The 19,381-nt window shown below is 40.1% G+C and overlaps 1 protein-coding gene across 1 annotated transcript; it reads left to right on the top strand.

Moving 5' to 3' along the window:
* Positions 1 to 15,148: 15,148 nt before the first annotated feature.
* LOC116314934 lies at positions 15,149 to 17,555 on the top strand. Its single transcript, XM_039619825.1, has 5 exons — positions 15,149 to 15,346; positions 15,645 to 15,668; positions 16,221 to 16,512; positions 16,676 to 16,824; positions 17,002 to 17,555. The coding sequence occupies exons 1-5, from the start codon at positions 15,313 to 15,315 to the stop codon at positions 17,346 to 17,348; spliced, it is 846 nt and encodes a 281-aa protein (XP_039475759.1). The 5' UTR covers positions 15,149 to 15,312; the 3' UTR covers positions 17,349 to 17,555.
* The last annotated feature ends 1,826 nt before the right edge of the window (positions 17,556 to 19,381 follow it).

Raw genomic sequence — 19,381 nt, forward strand, 5'->3', positions numbered from 1 at the left:
ACCGGAAACCCGATCGGTACCACGCATGTGCGAAAGGTCACTACTTCCGTTTGAAGCATTTTACGAAGATGTTAATAAGTATCTCTTAAAATGGTTGCAATAATAAAACATTTCAATATAATGTAGACAAAAACGAAAAATAAAAAGAAAGTTACGGGTCAGGACTCCCCGATCCTTACTGCGCATGTGCAAAGTCGAACCGTACAAATCGGGTCTACCGCGCATGTGCAGCTGGTTTCTTCTTCTTCTGTTTCGTGTAATGGCAGTTTACTCCCCAGTGTACGAGGATACCGCCACCTGCTGACCGAGCAAATGATCCCTGTTGCAAACTGAACTTGCGTCATTACAAATCGTGTTTGTGTATGCATGTTAAATTTGATTTAGTGATAGTCGAATGTGTTTATGCTTGTGTAATGGTTTCTTGTTCAAGACATTCTTTGTTTTGTAGAGAATAGCAATGGGTTTTGACATTTTTGTTTTCACATGGTTTATATGAGACTTCCAGCTAAGTTTATCATCAATTATCACTCCAAGAAGTTTATTTTCATACACTCTTTCAATTTCAATTCCATTAACCCTGATTTTAGATACATTTTTCATTTATCTAGTGGCAAAAATAATAAATTTCGTTTTGTTTATATTTAACGATAACTTATTTATATCAAACCAGTTTTTTCATATATTTAACTCCTTTTGAACTGTAGTCAGAGGCTGTTCTAGGTTTTAACCTGAGCAATACAGAGTGGTATCATCAGCAAACAATACACATTTTAGCAGTTTGGAAACATTACATATATCATTTAGATTTGGGTATGATCCGTTTCCTCCTCTTTTATCAAGTATTCATCAGTGATGTTCCTGATAGCTGTTCACTCTCACACTCACACCAATGGCCCATTTTCAATCACCAGTTAACCTAACCCTGCTAAATGCATGTGTTTGACTTCAGGAGGAAGCCGGAGTACCCTGGAGAAAACCCACGCAAACACAGGGAGAACATGCAAACACCTCGGCCAGATGGTGGAGCTTTTCTCCAGTCTTACCATTTATTTTTACATTTTCAGCTGTGCTCCCACCCGTTTCCTCTTCCTTCTTTACCTTGGGTGTGTTCCAATGTATCTTTTTTTCCCAACCTCTTTTTTGCTTAACCTTGATGATGTTTTTATCAAGGTCAGAATCAAAGGTTGGTGGGAGAAGTAATAAGGAGCTAGAAAAAGAAAAGCCGTGCATTTATTAGAACAATATTACTCTAGCATCCTTAAAAGTGTGGTGCCGGATGTCCACCATGTTAAAACTATAATGTGCAGAATACAGACTACAAAATTTGCGTCTTAATTTACTAAACTGTGTTTTAACACAGTTGTTTTATACAGGTTATGTAAAAGAGAACAGGAAAAGAGAAAGAGAATATTTAAATGAGTCACACAGAAGCGAATTCAAAAATCTGTGGCGGACAATTTACTTTGCAAATTCCACAAAATCTAACTCCAAATAAAATCCAGTCTTCTGTCTGTAGTGGCTGTGATAGTTGCTTCTAGAAGTTATTAGTTTTAGGAGGGGAAGATGTTATCAGTGTAGTAATCAATACACACAATACACGCCAAGGCCTTTATCCTACTCATACAAACTTCCAGTCCAAAGATCTTACAGGAACGAGCCCAGAATAAACAGAACAAGGGGTCAATATCAGGAAGGATATATCCAATTTTACTATTTTAAAAGAAAAGAAAAAATAAGGTTTGGAATAAAATTAGAACATCACAATAAAAGGTCACTAACGACCCACGGTGCACCTTTAGTGGTGCAATCCACCACTAGTATGTCTGGTTGGTTAGCCATCACCAGTTTGTCCGTCTGTATCTGGAAGTCCCACATGATCTTAGTTCGGTCATTCTTGAGCACCCTTGGGGGTGTCTCCATTTTGACTTTGGCCATACTCAGCACAGATTTTCCTCTGTACTCTGCCAGCTACTTGGTTGTGATGTTCCATGTTTGCCCTGCATGCTAGCATTTTGCACCCTCCTGTTATGTGGTTCATAACAGTCATTCCTTATTTCACTGCCCTCTGCCATAGCAAAAACTAGAGATAATGCTCAGGTCAAGATGGTATCTGAATACGTAACAAGAAGAGATGAGTAAATAGTGAGAGCCAGTCAGTGTGTTAGTGTAAATCAGTGGCACGTGTAGCTGTGGGAAAGATGAAGAAATACATACTGAATACTAAATGAATACTTACTACATACTAAATGAATAATACTCACATTACTGCTGTTTCTGCAACACTACACCAGCCTCCTTTCCACTGAGGCATGGCTAGCATATTCAGTCTCCCCTGAATCACTGTGTTTCTTAGAAATGTCTTCATTTGCTCTAAGGCTCAACTTCTGCTCTAGTCATGGGTGTGGCGATGGGATCACTGGGAGAGTGACAGTCTCTGAAAAGACTTCCCCAGGGTTGTTCAGCTGGAGCAGGTCTACAGCACCACAGGAGGCTCTGAACTCTTCCTTGGTGTAGTCGAGGCAAAGCTTGGTTGTTAGTTTGCCTCCACTGAGGACAGGATAGACTTTCAAGTTGTTGCTTTAATATTTAAAATGACCAACCAGCAGATGTTCTTTCTAAAATGGAAGAACCAGTTACTGTGATTTGAAGTAATTGTGACCAGTGTTTAATTTTTTAATGCCACAACAACAGTAGAAATTTCAGATCAGAGGTCATTTTCAGAGCCTGTGCTGCCATCTTCAGGACAAAAAGTGTAAAACATTTTTGAATGTCTCCATCTCACAGACACATTGCTGACATATTTGATTTGATAACTTTCCATTTTCAATCACTGAACGTTCTTCTTTTTTTCTTTAGCAAAGTTCAGTTCTCAGTAAAAAGTCCAACATCAAACTTATGTGGTTTAGATTTATTACTGGATGGAAAACTTTCTTCCATGTAAATAATTTTGGTTAGATGAATGGAATAGAAGACAGCTGTTATGCAATGTCAAACATGAATGTCAGAGAACCTCATTCTAAAAGAAAATAACAATAAAAGTACTCAAATACTATCTACATGGGAAGAAATTTCACGAAACCGACTCATTGCATTGGCGGTATCCTTTTACAGTACCAAACTCTAATTCTGTGAGCTCTTTAGAATTAATTTTTCATGTTTTTTGTAAAGGCACGCTGCAAAGCTGGGTGTTACACATCTATGACCAGGGTGCATTTGTGTGAAAGACCCAGGGGGGCTCGGATAATTTTTCCCCACAAAAAATTACTTCAGGAACCAGTGGTGCTGTATACCTGAGCCTGTACTGTTGTCAGTAACCTTTATGAACCTTCATAAACTTTAAATAATTGAATTCAGAGATTAAAAATATAACCACATTGTTCATAATGATATTGTAATGTACTTAAAATAAGTGTAAATCAACATTTGCAACATTTCCAGTCTAATATTTTCCTCTTCAGACTCTCAGTCAAACACTTGGCCAGCTACGCCTCTTAACATCAATATTTAATATGAAATCATTTCCAAATACTCAGGGGCGGATCTTGAGAAATTTTCTTAGGGTGCCATTAGGGTGGAAAAGAAATCAAATGGGGTGGCAAAATTAAAGCCTCTTTTTCCAATGCCATATGCAGGTGGTTACATATGGTTAAAATGATTCAAATGCAGTAAGTATACACGTTTTTCATATAAATATAGTCTGTAACTTAATTATTTTCTGTAGCCCTTTAAACCCTTTAGTTACATAAAACGTGATGTTATGTACTGTATAACCCTGTATAATAAATAAATATGTAGACCAATAAGTATAAAATCCAGAAAGCTACACAACACCCATCATGATGACTTTTTACTATGCCTTCTTGAAAAGCATCATGACCTTCTCCATCACCTGCTGTTTCACTCCCTCAGCCTTCAGAACAAGAACAGACTGCAGCACACTGCATCAGTGTGCTCTAAAATCATTGGCCAACATGTCAGAACTTTGGCACAGGTTTTCAGCCAACAGGCCCTTAGACAGGCAGCCAAAATCATCAACTACCCCTCTCACATTCTTCACCCCGCATTTCAATGGCTCCCCTCTGGGCGACGCCTCCGCTGCATTTCCTGCAGGCCTGAGAGGAGGAGAGCCACCTTTGCCCCCAAAGCCACTCTGCTTTTTAACTCCAGCCGACCATTTCCCACACCCATAAACATAAACTACACTCTTCTTATACTACCGACACTTTATTCACTTTTAGTCACTTACAGTTATTTATTCACCTTTCAGTCACTTTAATTTTAAAACTGTGTAATTTTAAAACTGTATATACTGTATATTCTGTGTATTTATTATTTCACTCCTATTGCCTGTTCTTATTGTCCTTATCTTCAACGTTATGCTGCTCGGTTGTTTGTTAATTGCCCCTTGGGGATAAATAAAGTCTTCTGATTCTGATGGGGCGGTTCATTTACAAACGCATGTCTAACTTAAGTTTCACATTTTTTTTGCTAGAAAAAAATAAAATTGCTACATGCTTAAATTACACAAAATGTCAGAAATCTGCACTCTCATGAAGAAAAATTTAAACCTAATTTTTCATGATTTGTTTGATTAACCCTCTGAGGTCTAAAATATAAGCGGCGGTTTTTGACTCCTTTTGATTTTACGTTTGTATTTCACCTTCAAATTGTTTCATTTTAACTTTTTCTCTTTGCCTTGCTTGGTATCATTCTTTTCAGCTCAACGTCACGTGTCTGAATTTAGTTGTTTTTTTCATTGACATACTGTATTAATATTACTGATCTGAAATCACACAAAAAACTTAAAATCCTAGTCGTATTTTTTACTGTAAAAAAACAGACATGTTGAGTAAATTATTTTTATAACTTGAAATACAAATATAAATTGTACATTTTGAAAACTTATGCACACATTTTGTAAACATATACAACTATTTATCTAAAAATGCAGCCAATACACCTGCTGTTTTTTTAATTTTGTACAACCATTTAAAAATATTACTCTAACTAAAATGAGAGAACAATAAGGTGTCGCAATAAGATGCCCCACAAATTATATGTGCCAGTACAAGGAAAAAAAAAAACTGTTTGTCCACAAGACAGAAGAGAACACCACAGAAATAAACCTGCAGGCCTGACAACAGGAGCGGTATCTGTTGTAAAGACTCACCTTTCAGCACATCCCAGCACGTCCACTCACTTCACCAGATGCACCTTGTTTAGTTCTCTCACCTTTGATTGGGTGTGGTGCTTGCCCTTAATTGCACTCACCTGTCACACGCTATATAAGGACTGCATTCACTTTTAGCTCACTCTTTCTTCACTCCCACACGGGACGGGAGCAGTCCATGTGTCTTTCCTTATTGATTCTGAGAATAAAAGGAGAACCCTGTAAATGATTGATGACTGCTTATTCTCATTGTAATCGGCAGTGGCGGTCCTAGCCTGTTTGGCGCCCTGGGCGAACACACACACACACACACACACAGGCATAAAACATATTAAGGATTGTACATTAACATAAAACTGTTGTCGGAACCATACTGAATTTCACCAGAGAGTATGCATAGTATGCAAATGGCTACCAAACAGCCATCATAATTTGTCATACAATGAGAACAGGACAAATCAACAATTGACTAATTAATATTAAAATCTGTAACATAATGTATTGTTTGGAGTTTAGTCTGTTACTGTTACTATTTTTACCATTTCTTCTTGGAGCAACTGTAACCCACATAATTTCCTTAGGGATTAATAAAGTATTCTGATTCTGATTGTTTCAGGATACATGACCTGGCATTATCCAATGACACATCTGCTTACCTGTACCTTTTGCTCGTTTCTCCTCCTCTTCTTTTCTCTTTTTTACTAAACTGAGGACCTGATGGCTTTGAACATTTCTTGTCCATCTTGGTTTTAATTTTGCACTCCAGTATGAACACCCATCCCCCATCCCGAGAATCACAACATAACCTAACAGACCTACACCTTAGTTCACAGATTCGCTTTGTCTGGGGTTTATTTCTGGGATTTCGCACAACCCAGGACTCAAATCATGAATACATAATGGGCTTGGATTTACAACATTATGAATGAAATATGCTCTATTTGGAAGCAGCCAGCCCCCCTCCCCTTTCGACGGGTTGTGTGTGAGACTTTAAATCATCAAACTATAAAATATAAATTTTAAATTGTTATTGATCCCTTTACCCCTAGTCCTAAAGTGTATATTTATTTTCTTACTCTTCTTATATTTATTGTTTGTTTACTTGCACTGCTGTAACTGGAGCCTCATTGTCTCGTCTCTCTACAGGGAGTGCAGAATTATTAGGCAAGTTGTATTTTTGAGGAATAATTTTATTATTGAACAACAACCATGTTCTCAATGAACCCAAAAAACTCATTAATATCAAAGCTGAATGTTTTTGGAAGTAGTTTTTAGTTTTAGCTATTTTAGGGGGATATCTGTGTGTGCAGGTGACTATTACTGTGCATAATTATTAGGCAACTTAACAAAAAACAAATATATACCCATTTCTATTATTTATTTTACCAGTGAAACCAATATAACATCTCCACATTCACAAATATACATTTCTGACATTCAAAAACAAAACAAAAACAAATCAGCGACCAATATAGCCACCTTTCTTTGCAAGGACACTCAAAAGCCTGCCATCCATGGATTCTGTCAGTGTTTTGATCTGTTCACCATCAACATTATGCAGCAGCAACCACAGCCTCCCAGACACTGTTCAGAGAGGTGTACTGTTTTCCCTCCTTGTAAATCTCACATTTGATGATGGACCACAGGTTCTCAATGGGGTTCAGATCAGGTGAACAAGGAGGCCATGTCATTAGTTTTTCTTCTTTTATACCCTTTCTTGCCAGCCACGCTGTGGAGTACTTGGATGCGTGTGATGGAGCGTTGTCCTGCATGAAAATCATGTTTTCTTGAAGGATGCAGACTTCTTCCTGTACCACTGCTTGAAGAAGGTGTCTTCCAGAAACTGGCAGTAGGACTGGGAGTTGAGCTTGACTCCATCCTCAACCCGAAAAGGCCCCACAAGCTCATCTTTGATGATACCAGGCCAAACCAGTACTCCACCTCCACCTTGCTGGCGTCTGAGTCGGACTGGAGCTCTCTGCCCTTACCAATCCAGCCACAGGCCCATCCATCTGGCCCATCAAGACTCACTCTCATTTCATCAGTCCATAAAACCTTAGAAAAATCAGTCTTGAGATATTTCTTGGCCCAGTCTTGACGTTTCAGCTTGTGTGTCTTGTTCAGTGGTGGTCGTCTTTCAGCCTTTCTTACCTTGGCCATGTCTCTGAGTATTGCACACCTTGTGCTTTTGGGCACTCCAGTGATGTTGCAGCTCTGAAATATGGCCAAACTGGTGGCAAGTGGCATCTTGGCAGCTGCACGCTTGACCTTTCTCAGTTCATGGGCAGTTATTTTGCGCCTTGGTTTTTCCACACGCTTCTTGCGACCCTGTTGACTGTTTTGAATGAAACGCTTGATTGTTCGATGATCACGCTTCAGAAGCTTTGCAATTTTAAGACTGCTGCATCCTCTGCAAGATATCTCACTATTTTTGACTTTTCTGAGCCTGTCAAGTCCTTCTTTTGACCCATTTTGCCAAAGGAAAGGAAGTTGCCTAATAATTATGCACACCTGATATAGGGTGTTGATGTCATTAGACCACACCCCTTCTCATTACAGCGATACACATCACCTAATATGCTTGATTGGTAGTAGGCTTTCGAGCCTATACAGCTTGGAGTAAGACAACATGCATGAAGAGGATGATGTGGACAAAATACTCATTTGCCTAATAATTCTGCACTCCCTGTATATACTGTACTGTATGTAGCGGAGATGACAATAAAGTTTACTTTGACTTCAGCAGCAAGCAGGCGCACCGAGGGCTCTCGCGCTCACTTTTCGCGTATAGAATTTAGAAAAAACATCAGTGCAAATTATAAGTCTGTATCATAATGTCCGGTGTTTTCGTGTTTGTTGGTTTGTTTTTATTTTGTTTTATTTTGCGAGTTGGTCATTAGATGCCGCTCTAGCCAGCCAGAGAATCCCCTGCCGCCCCGCCCTCTCCTCCCTGTGCCGCAAGCAGCAGGCGCACCTCGCAAACGGAGGGCGCCCTTACTCCCACCAAATAGGCCATAGAAAACCGATCGGTGCCTATGCCATCCCCAGTATGCGCTGGCGTGACGTCGGGGCAGCATGAGTACGAGCAATTCTTTTTTTTTTTTTTTTTTTTTTGCCGATGCCCGTGATGCCGCCCCCACCACGATGCCGCCCCGGGCAACCGCCCGTGTCGCCCGTATCAAAAACCGCTACTGCTAATCGGATGAGCCCTTGATGGTGACGACTTAAAACTCTAACCTTCCTTTCTATAAAACAGTAGGCCTATCACTCCTCTGGTTTTCTACCTGGTGACAGTGCAATGTGCCTTTGTGACATTCATTAGTGCCCTCACTGACACACAAAACAAAAATCAATGACTACACCACAGACTAACTACACAAGACAACACAACAAACTCCACACTAAACGTCACAAATCTCCCACTAATAAAAACTCGCGCTCTCTCTCACTCGCTCGCTCTGTCTGCTGCCATTACCGTCACTCCCAAAACTCTCCCCTCTTCCTAAACAACCAAATCCCACGTGTTGACTTTTTTTTTTTAATTGGTCGACATGGTACATTTTTCCACCGATAGGAAAGAGGTGGCTTTTTTCCCCTTTCTTTACTGTGTTCGTGCTGTCCTTAGAAAATGCTTAAAAAACAAAAAACTTGATGACAGTATTTAGAAAAATGCATGGCTTATATACATACGTATATGTATGTATGTATATATAAAAAAACACCCAGCACGCCCCTACGGGCGGTTTATCCATCAAGCTCGGGTCCTCTACCAGAGGCCTGGGAGCTTGAGGGTCCTGCGCAGTATCTTAGCTGTTCCCAGGACTGCGCTCTTCTGGACAGAGATCTCCGATGTTGTTCCCGGGATCTGCTGGAGCCACTCGCCTAGCTTGGGAGTCACCGCACCTAGTGCTCCGATTACCACGGGACCACCGTTACCTTCACCCTCCACATCCTCTCGAGCTCTTCTCTGAGCCCTTGGTATTTCTCCAGCTTCTCGTGTTCCTTCTTCCTGATATTGCTGTCATTCGAACCGCTACATCGATCACTACAGCCGTCTTCTTCTGTTTGTCTACCACCACTATGTCCGGTTGGTTAGCCACCACCATTTTGTCCGTCTGCATCTGGAAGTCCCACAGGATCTTAGCTCGGTCATTCTCCACCACCCTTGGGGCATCTCCCATTTTGACCTCGGGACTTCCAGGTTATACTCGGCACAGATGTTCCTGTACACTATGCCGCCACTTGGTTATGGCGTTCCATGTATGCCTTGCCTGCTAGCATCTTGCACCCTGCTGTTATGTGCTGGATTGTCTCTGGGGCATCTTTACACAGCCTGCATCTGGGGTCTTGCCTGGTGTGATAGACCCCAGCCTCTATGGATCTTGTGCTCAGAGCTTGTTCTTGTGCTGCCATGATTAGTGCCTCTGTGCTGTCTTTCAGTCCAGCTTTGTCCAGCCACTGGTAGGATTTCTGTATATCAGCCACCTCCTCTATCTGCCGGTGGTACATACCGTGCAGGGGCCTGTCCTTCCATGATGGTTCCTCGCCTTCCTCCTCTTTCTTGGGTTTCTGCTGCCTGAGGTATTCACTGAGCACGCTGTCAGTTGGGGCCATCTTCGTGATGTATTCGTGGATGTTTCTTGTCTCATCCTGGACTGTGGTGCTGACACTCACCAGTCCCCGGCCCCTTCCTTCCGCTTAGCGTACAGCCTCAGGGTGCTGGACTTGGGTGAAACCCTCCATGCATGGTAAGGAGCTTTCTTGTCTTTATGTCAGTGGCTTCTATCTCCTCCTTTGGCCAGCCTATTACCCCAGCAGGGTACCTGATCACGGGCAGGGCGTGGGTGTTGATGGCCCGGATCTTGTTCTTACCGTTCAGCTGACTCCTCAGGACTTTCCTGACCCTCTGCAGGTACTTGGTGGTTTCAGCTTTCCTAGCGGTCTCTTCATGGTTCCCATTCGCTTGCGGGATCCCCAGGTACTTGTAACTGTCCTCTATGTCTGCAATGTTGCCTTCTGGTAGTTCAATCCCCTCAGTTCTGACTACCTTCCCTCTCTTTGTTACCATCCGACTACACTTCTCCAGTCCGAATGACATTCCAATGTCATTGCTGTATAGCCTGGTAGTGTGTATCAGTGAATCGATGTCTCGTTCACTCTTGGCATACAGCTTGATGTCATCCATGTACAGGAGGTGGCTGACAACCGCTCCGTTCCGTAGTCGGTATCCGTAGCCAGTCTTGTTAATGATCTCACTGAGGGGTTCAGGCCTATGCAGAACAGCAGTGGGGACAGAGCATCTCCTTGGTAGATCCCGCACTTGATGGTGACTTGTGCTATGGGCTTGGAGTTGGCCTCTAGTGTTGTGTGCCACATCCCCATTGAGTTCCTGATGAAGGCTCTTAGGGTCCTGTTGATCTTATACAATTCTAGGCATTCCAGTATCCAGCTGTGGGGCATTGAGTCATAGGCCTTCTTGTAATCAATCCAGGCTGTGCACAGGTTGGTCAGTCTGGTCTTGCAGTCTCGGCTGACTGTTCTGTCTACCAGTAGCTGGTGTTTTGCGCCTCTGGTATTCTTGCCAATCCTTTCTGTGCCCCGCTCATGTATTGACCCATGTGCCTGTTCATCTTAGCCGATATGATGCCTGACAGGAGCTTCCATGTAGTACTGAGGCAGGTTATTGGTCGGTAGTTGGATGGGACCGGTCCCTTCTTGGGGTCCTTGGGGATCAGGACCGTCCGACCTTCGGTTAGCCATTCCGGGTGTCTCTCGTTAACTAGCAGCTGGTTCATTTGTGCTGCCAGACGCTCGTGGAGTGGAGTCAGCTTCTTCAGCCAGTAGGCGTGAACCTACTGGCTATATATATATATATATATACACATATATACACATATATATATATATATATATATATATATATATATATATATATATATATATATATATATATATATATGTACAGGGTGGGCCATTTATATGGATACACCATAATAAAATGGGAATGGTTGGTGATATTAAAGTCCTGTTTGTGGCACATTAGTATATGTGAGGGGGCAAACCCCTCAAGATGGGTGGTGACCATGCTGGCCATTTAGAAGTCGGCCATCTTGGATACAACTTTTGTTTTTTCAATAGGAAGAGGGCCATGCGACACATCAAACTTATTGGTAATCTCCCAAGAAAAACAATGGTGTGCTTGGTTTCAACATAACTTTACTCTTTCATGAGTTATTTACAAGTTTCTGACCATTTATAAAATGTGTTCAATGTGCTGCCCATTGTGTTGGATTGTCAATGCAACCCTCTTCTCCCACTCTTCACACACTGATAGCAACACCGCAGGAGAAATGCCAGCACAGGCATCCAGTATCCGTAGTTTCATTATGGCGTTAATGTCATTTTAACGAGATCAACGCTGACAACACTAGTGGGAACACAACGAATATGACTGCACATTTACGCCGACATCATCCTAGTGCAAAGACAAGTGGAAGCAGACAAAAACAACAAGCACGCATGCTACAAACTTTACCCGAGTCATTTAGACAGCCGTCAGCACATGATTCTCCTTATGGGGACCTGATATGTTTAATATGCTGCTGAGAATATACCCCAGAAGAAGGGTATAGTATAGCTTTTATTTTGGAAAGAGCCATTTCTATGTAATAAACTCTCTTTTCCAAAGATGAGTGATTTCTCGATCAGATAGATTTATTTTTTTAATTATTTTGTTGTTTCAGCAACATTAAATTTAAAAACTGTACTTTTGAGTTAAAATATATATTTATAATTTTAATAAATGACAAATTAAAAAGGCATGAACATTTTTTTGTATCGAAAAAATATCGAACCGTGACACCAAAGTATCGAACCGAACCGAACCGTGAATTTTGTGTATCGTTGTCAAATAAATATAACTCTTTTCTTCCAGAAAATTAAACAAAGTGGAAACAACTCACAAACTGACCTAAACACAAAGACACAGGAGGTTAGCTTTTATAGTTGCTGGGTCAAAATATTTACACACAATAAGTGGAAACAAAAAGCAAACACTAACACTAACTAAGCACTAAATTATTATTATTATAAGCACTAAATAACGCAACTAAACCTAAAACACACCAGTTTCTGATAAGTACTTGGTTGTTCCTGGCCACAGGAAACAGCCACCTTCCCAAACCAGGTACCTCAAAGAAAGAGGTACATAATTAATATAACAAAAAACATTTTTAGAAAAAACACACAATGCTATTATGTGCACGCTTCATAATATCAGTGTCAACTAAGTAAAAACGTTAACGAATTATATTAGTGAAGCAAGTACAAACTAATAAAGTAAATGAATGGCCCTGTTACTATGTACAATAATGGATTTCTATACATTTTACATCAGATGAAAACGTTTGTTGTAAGACTCAGATAATTATTTGTTAAAAGCTAGGCATTTTAAATGAGAATAAGAAAGAAAAGTATTTCTTTGTCCCCCCCTTTCCCTGTTAATGCCCTACCTGGCCCCCTGGCAACACTTTGCTAGACCCGCCCCTGCACAGTTACCAGCTGTCAGCTACTCAGAAAAGGATCCTGGTGTTGTCTCTCAGAAACAGTTCATAACTTCCCTTCAACTCATTCATGTCACCTAAAAGGTAAACCTGTTTCTCCATCACCTGTTCAGCTCTGATGATTCAGTAAGGACATCTCCTGGTTTCATCTTCATGTTTCCCTCTCACCAGATATACAAACCGATATCATGACCAGCAGCTTTTACAGCTGTGCTCCAAACATCAGCTGATACTAGAAATTAATATTAAATAAATTCTAACAACAGCTGTTTAAGCTTAAACGTGCTGCTGTTGTTTAGCGCGACATCCGGTTTCCTGTTTCTGAGCAAAGTGGGCGATAAACAAACAATGATCAGCTGATCATTGATCAGTTTCATGATTGAAGTAGAAACAGGAGAGGGAGGGGGAGAGAATGAGAGAAGAAGAGGCAGCTGTGCAGCTTCAGCTTTGTGTCTTTTCCATTGTAGCTGAAGTCCGGGACAAACTGTGTTCCTTTTCACCTCAATACGAAACGCGCAATATTTACTCTGAATACGAGAAGATTCCGTTTTTTACAGGACGGTTGGCAACTCTAATAACTAACCTTATAAATAAAATAAGATAAAACAAGTTCAACATCAATAAAATCATAGCACCCGCCCAGCAGTATAAACTCCGTCATGCTAGCTAGTAAGCAGTACGAGTTATTGTAACTGACTGTAAAAAGTCAGCATAACGAAAATAAACTCCACCTAAACTTGGTTTATATCTGACCCAGATAGACTGCAGGTCATAACTTCTTACCTGAAGTTCAGTTCACTGCCTCGGGTCTCTGCTCCTTCTGCGTTTCCGTTATCCACCTGCCAGCGTGTTGCATCTGCTGGCCTCCACCACTTGCTAATGTTACTGAATCTGTGGAAGCTCCGCCATAGCCACCACCAAACAATTGAGTTATTTTTACACACCTCCCAGCATCTGGCCAATCCATCACCTTTCAGTGTTTATACCGTTACGGAAAAAAAAAGAAAAAAGAAAAAAAAAAGAAAAAAGAAAACCATCGGCCCATAAAAACGAAAAATCACCATCGGGCATACCAGGCATTTGTCCAGCTATGCCCTGTTTTACCCATGTGTGGCTGATGCCATCACAGTCCACTGGAATGATCTTTTTTACTTTATTGTATTTTGTTTTGTTTTATCATTTATTTTTAAACTTTTAAGTTACTGCAAATGGAACAGACATGACTGGGGATAGGAAAGGGAAAGACATAGACAAGAGAAGTTTAAGAAAAGGAGAGGGAAAGAAAAACAGAGGGGAAGAGGGACAGTGAGAGAAGACACTAAAAAACTGCTGGATCACCTGCTGGGGGAAAAAGAAAAGAAAACAAGGGAGAAGAGAACACAGTAGGGAGACCACAGCAACAAACAGTAAATAATAAATATTAAATGTTACTGAGCAGCACACAAGACCGACAATGCACAGTATGCTTTGAGGTGTACATCTGTGTGCATGAGTGCGTTTGCGGCTTCCCACACCCATAGCCCTGCCCCCCAGGGACATGAGGCAGGTATGGAGGAGATCCAGGCCCCAGACATCTAGAGGTTCCCCAGAGCGTGAGAGCCCAAGGGGGACCACCAGAGGGGCAGCCGCACCACCCACCTTGAAAGAGCTGAGGAGAACCCCAGACGGGAGGTCACCCAACATAGACATAGAGAAACAGGCACACACAGACACAAACATGCATTCCCTCCCTCATGCACACATATACAAATACTCTGCAGTGTGAGAAGCACTTTGCTATAAATAATTTTGCATGAGGTCCTGACTAAATGCAGATGCAGAGCAGAAAGTAGACACAATGATGGACTTGTGAAAGTTTTTTCCCCAGCAGCTTATTAATGAATGACCGATTGTTAAGAATGTCTCTCTTCTTCTTTAAATTAGACCAAATGTCACTGAATATCTCTTATTCAAACAGCCTCCACTGGTGAAGTAAATTTCCTGTTATGATAAAGTATTTGCATGTGCTGCTACTTGGATGCACGCACAATGTAGGTTGAACATAACAGCCTCACTCTGAGTGTAAACAGCAGAAAGTAGACACAATGATGGACTTTTAAAAGTTTTTTCCCCAGCACCTTATTAATGAATGACCGATTGTTAAGAATGTCTCTCTTCTTCTTTAAATTAGACCAAATGTCACTGAATATCTCTTATTCAAACAGCCTCCACTGGTGAACTAAATTTCCTGGTATACTAAGTATTAAGTATTTGCATGTGCTTCTACTTGGATGCACACACAATGTAGGGTGAAAAGGTTGAATGTAACAATCATGGGATGTTCACAATGCAAATCAGATGTAAAAGTCTGGGAATGCTTTGCCTACTGAACATAAAAGCCTCACTCTCAGTGTAAACAGGAGAAATGTATATTTTCATGTTGGCAGCTATGAGGGAAGTGACAGAAGTACAAATTCAGCTGTGACTCAGAGAGGGGATCATATCAACATCAGTGTGACTACAGAAAACTCCAGAGTGAGGGTAGAAGTCTTTTCTTTCTCTTATTAGAGGACACATTTGTGCAAAGAGTCTAAAGTAAAGATGCTGTGGAGTCTGTTGTTCATCACTTTGATTGGTAAGTGGATCATTTGATGTTCCTGCCTGGCACAGTGATGTTTCAATGATCCTTATAAAGAATGAAAAAGATCAAATATAACAGTTCAGTTTTACTGTGAGTTGATCCAAACTGCTCGATAAAGCAAAAGTCATTTCATTTAGTTTAAAGAGGATTTGACTTTAGTAAAGCTGGTTTCATTTCTGCCTGAGTATTGAAGGATGGTTTACATTCTGTGCTTTCTGCTGTATTACCAAACAACAATATCAGAGCTGGCAGTAATTCACTCATTCTTACATCGTTCTCTGAAACTTCACAGGAAGATCAACTCATCAGGATCGAGGTGAGAGTGCATTTCTAACCAGTTTCTTCAAGTTACATCAAAAAGTATGATTCTTCTGTTGTGAATATACTTATTTCTAAAGTAAAGTATTTAATTGTGTGCCTTTTAAATTATTTTGATATTTTATTTTTCCATTTATTTATTTGTGCATCACAGTAGACGTCATATCTGTGGGAATGTTCCATGTGGGGATTTTCTGTTGGACTGAAGCAATATTACAAATATCTGTTTAAATATATGCTGTAAATTTAAATTTATATTGAATTATATTCTATGATACGTGATCACTGATTTAGAAATAAATGCTTTGATAAACATGCAGTCTTTGGTGTGTGGGTGTGAGTGGATTATATTAAACAGGGTCATCCTTCAGGATGTTTTGAGAGTCAAATTATTCATTTCATTAATTCTGATGATTCAGATTCATTATTTAGGAGTGAAAAGGAGATTGTCCTAAAAAACACTAGAAGACCCGGTCTGAAGTATTATTACCACTGTTTCTGTTTTTTTTGTTTTTTGTTTTTTTAACTTTACTTTCAGTTACATCATCAGGATGTAGTCCCGGCTGGGAAACTATCAAACTGGATGACAAAGTGGCATTTCAGTCTTCAGTCTACACAGCCAGTGGTGTCAAATACACTGCTGACAGAGCTTTGGACGGAGATAATACGACATGTTCTGACACTTTAAATGGTCACATCAGCTGGTGGACAGTTGACTTACTGGGTCTATATGAAATTTCCTGCATCACTATTTACAACATAAATCAATTCAATATTGATCTAAGAGGCGCTCGGATCCTCATCGGGAACTCATCTGAGAGAAATGCTGCTGACACCACTGAGTAATACCTTCATCTTACTTTGAATCATTCTGTTCTCAGTCAGGCTCCAGCATGTCCAATATTTTTAGATAATTATAATGAACATTTCAATGTCTTTAAACCCAGTAATACAGCAACACAACTCTTTCTGTACATCTGTCCACCCTTTTGTCTTTTTTTACAGGTGTACAAGAATCAGCACAACTACTAAGGGAGAAAATAAAACATTTAACTGTAAAAATGGACCAAAGTGGGGGCGTTATGTAACTGTGTACAAAAACACATCTGGGCTTGTAATTCTGTGTGAGGTGACGATGAAAGGCAGAAACAAAGGTACAATAAAACATTCTTACCCACTAAGTTAACTGGTCAGTCAGTAGAGTCAATATAAATGTGTAAATGTTGACAGTAAGAATTATGTGCTTGAATTAACACAGCATGTTAGACACTCAGAAACACTGTTTGGTTTGATGCTTCTAAGTTTCATGTTTTTGATGTTTATCCTTTTAGAGCCATTTAAACTGATTAAAGAGAACAAGACATGGGCAGACGCCCTGTACCACTGCAGAGAGGAACACATGGATCTGGTTTCCATCCTTGATAAAGAGACCCAGGGCTGGGTTGGGTTGGAGGCTCAGAAGGCTGACACTCCCTTTGTCTGGCTGGGTCTTCTTTACAGCTGCACCCTGGACCTCTGGTTCTGGGTTGATGATCATTGTGTAGGTTTTGATCAGTGGGCTCCAGACGAGACAAGAACAGCAGACTGTAGCATGAGCGCTGCCATGAATACAAGTGGGAACCATCTGTGGTACAAGAAGTCTGTTTATGATAAATATAATTTCATCTGTGCAGAGTAAGAAGATCCATGGATTGGTTTTGTTTATTCAGTTAGACAGGTGTCAGTAGTGGCTTGTTGGGTTGTAGCAAACTTTCCTCTAATAAATCAAAGGTGATGGGTTCAGGCTCAGTGTAGCAGGAAGATAAACAGTGGTGAAATTAATCAGAACTTTCATATTAACACTGAGAAACATGTTATTGTTTATTTTTAACAATCTTCTACAGGCTACTTAACTGTCTTCACTGCCTCCTTTGTGTGTCTGAAGTTACATTCAGCACAAACTTCTGTTGCATTTATTTTGAGATGATGGTTATGTGAAACTAAAATAATTAGAGTCTAGACATTTTCACAAATCTGTAGATTATAAAATATATATATTGTATTCAACTTATATTTTTTTCTTTCATTAAAACATGATGTTCTCATGTCTGTCATGTGTGACCTCTCTGTAAAAATAAAACTGCAAATGGAGCACAAATGTTTGTCAATTCAGTTTTTCACCTCACTACATCATCACGCCACCTGGTGATTTAGAGACCCAACTTTGTGAACAAGGTAACTTAAGAATGAGGTGATGTCAGATTTTCAAATCTATGCCACAGCTGCATCTCCTAGGAGGAGGCTGGAGGGGAAGCACAGGCAGCCACCAGTGTGGTGTGATGTTTCTATCAAGGTTATTCAGTGACTGAATCTGTGCATCAGATTGTCTCTTTTAAACATACTGCATAATTCTACATATGTCTTGCTCAGCAAGACATATCATAATAATAATAATAATGATAATAATAATAATAATAATATTGGCTCTTTAATTCGGATAGTAGTTGAAATTTCTTCACAGTTTTTATATTAGAGAAAGTTATTTTTAAAAAGGCTCACAGATGTGTACATTCTGATCTACAAGTACAAAGATTCACAAACGTAAACTGTAAATTATAAGAATAAACATCATTATTATTATTATTACTATTTTGATGTTTAAACATAGAGGAAGCTGAGTAGCTGCTGCATCATGGAGACATGTACTTCTCTGGCAGTGACTGACTGAGCAGCATCCTCTAACAGCTTCATGCTGTGTAGTAAGGTTGTTCCTCTCTGCAGTGGTTTTGTGACAGTGCTGCTCTGGATACTGAAGATTCTCTGGAGAAGCAGAAAGTCTACAAGTTCAGAGGTGACCTGGCTGTGAGACAAGGAAACTATCAGGTACTGTCACTCATTCAATTTAGTCTGTGCTAATGGAAGTGTTTTGTGGCTGGTATTTGTATAGCTGATAAACAAATGTCCATTCATGACCATCAGTTTACATTGTTATCAGCAGCATCAGTATTTGAATATTTCCATGAGACTTGAACCTAGATTGCTCATCACGTGTTTCCTATCCAACAAGTCGTCATTAAAACGGAAATTTCTGTTGTTTCATTTCACGCAGCCAAAAGTGCACAGATGTAGTCAGCACTGTGTTACACTGTATGTATTTATTGACAGTTAAAAACAAGTTGACAAATTTTCTTTTGCCTTTCTTTTGTCATTTAGTTTGTCTTTAAAAGCTAATAAAGTTAAATGTTCAGATTTTTTGGATTTTGTTCTAAACACAGAAGAGCGCTCACACACACAGGCTGAATAAGAAAAAAATATATAACAAAATTACTGCGTACACATGAGGAATGGGCTGTATGACAATAATAATAATAATAATAATAATAATGAATGCAAATGGTACAGCAGTAAAGCTGTTTCTTCCAAGGATAAAGAATGATGATATAATTTTTTTTCAAGATAATTCGCACTTTTGGGAAACATGTTTATCATACATAAACAAATTTTTTAGCCTTATAAATTTAACTATTTTACTGCTGTGTTGACCTTATTACCATTTTTAAAAGCCTGTGACACTGGACTCCTTGTCATTCTCGAACACCCTTGGGGGTGTCTCCATTTTGACTTTGGCCATACTCGGCACAGATCTTCCTCTGCACTATGCAGCTACTTGGTTGTGATGTTCCATGTTTGCCCTGCATGCTAGCATCTTGCACCCTCCTGTTATGTGGTTCA

This window comes from Oreochromis aureus, linkage group 11 (genome assembly GCF_013358895.1).
Source record: "Oreochromis aureus strain Israel breed Guangdong linkage group 11, ZZ_aureus, whole genome shotgun sequence".
Classification (NCBI taxonomy): domain Eukaryota; kingdom Metazoa; phylum Chordata; class Actinopteri; order Cichliformes; family Cichlidae; genus Oreochromis; species Oreochromis aureus.

Excerpts from the sequence above, each read along its gene's own strand:
- LOC116314934 (XM_039619825.1), top strand. The coding sequence starts at position 15,313 with ATGCTGTGGAGTCTGTTGTTCATCACTTTGATTG. Across the intron at positions 15,347-15,644 it reads GTTGTTCATCACTTTGATTG|GAAGATCAACTCATCAGGAT; the intron begins GTAAGTGGATCA and ends GAAACTTCACAG. Across the intron at positions 15,669-16,220 it reads ATCAACTCATCAGGATCGAG|GATGTAGTCCCGGCTGGGAA; the intron begins GTGAGAGTGCAT and ends TTACATCATCAG.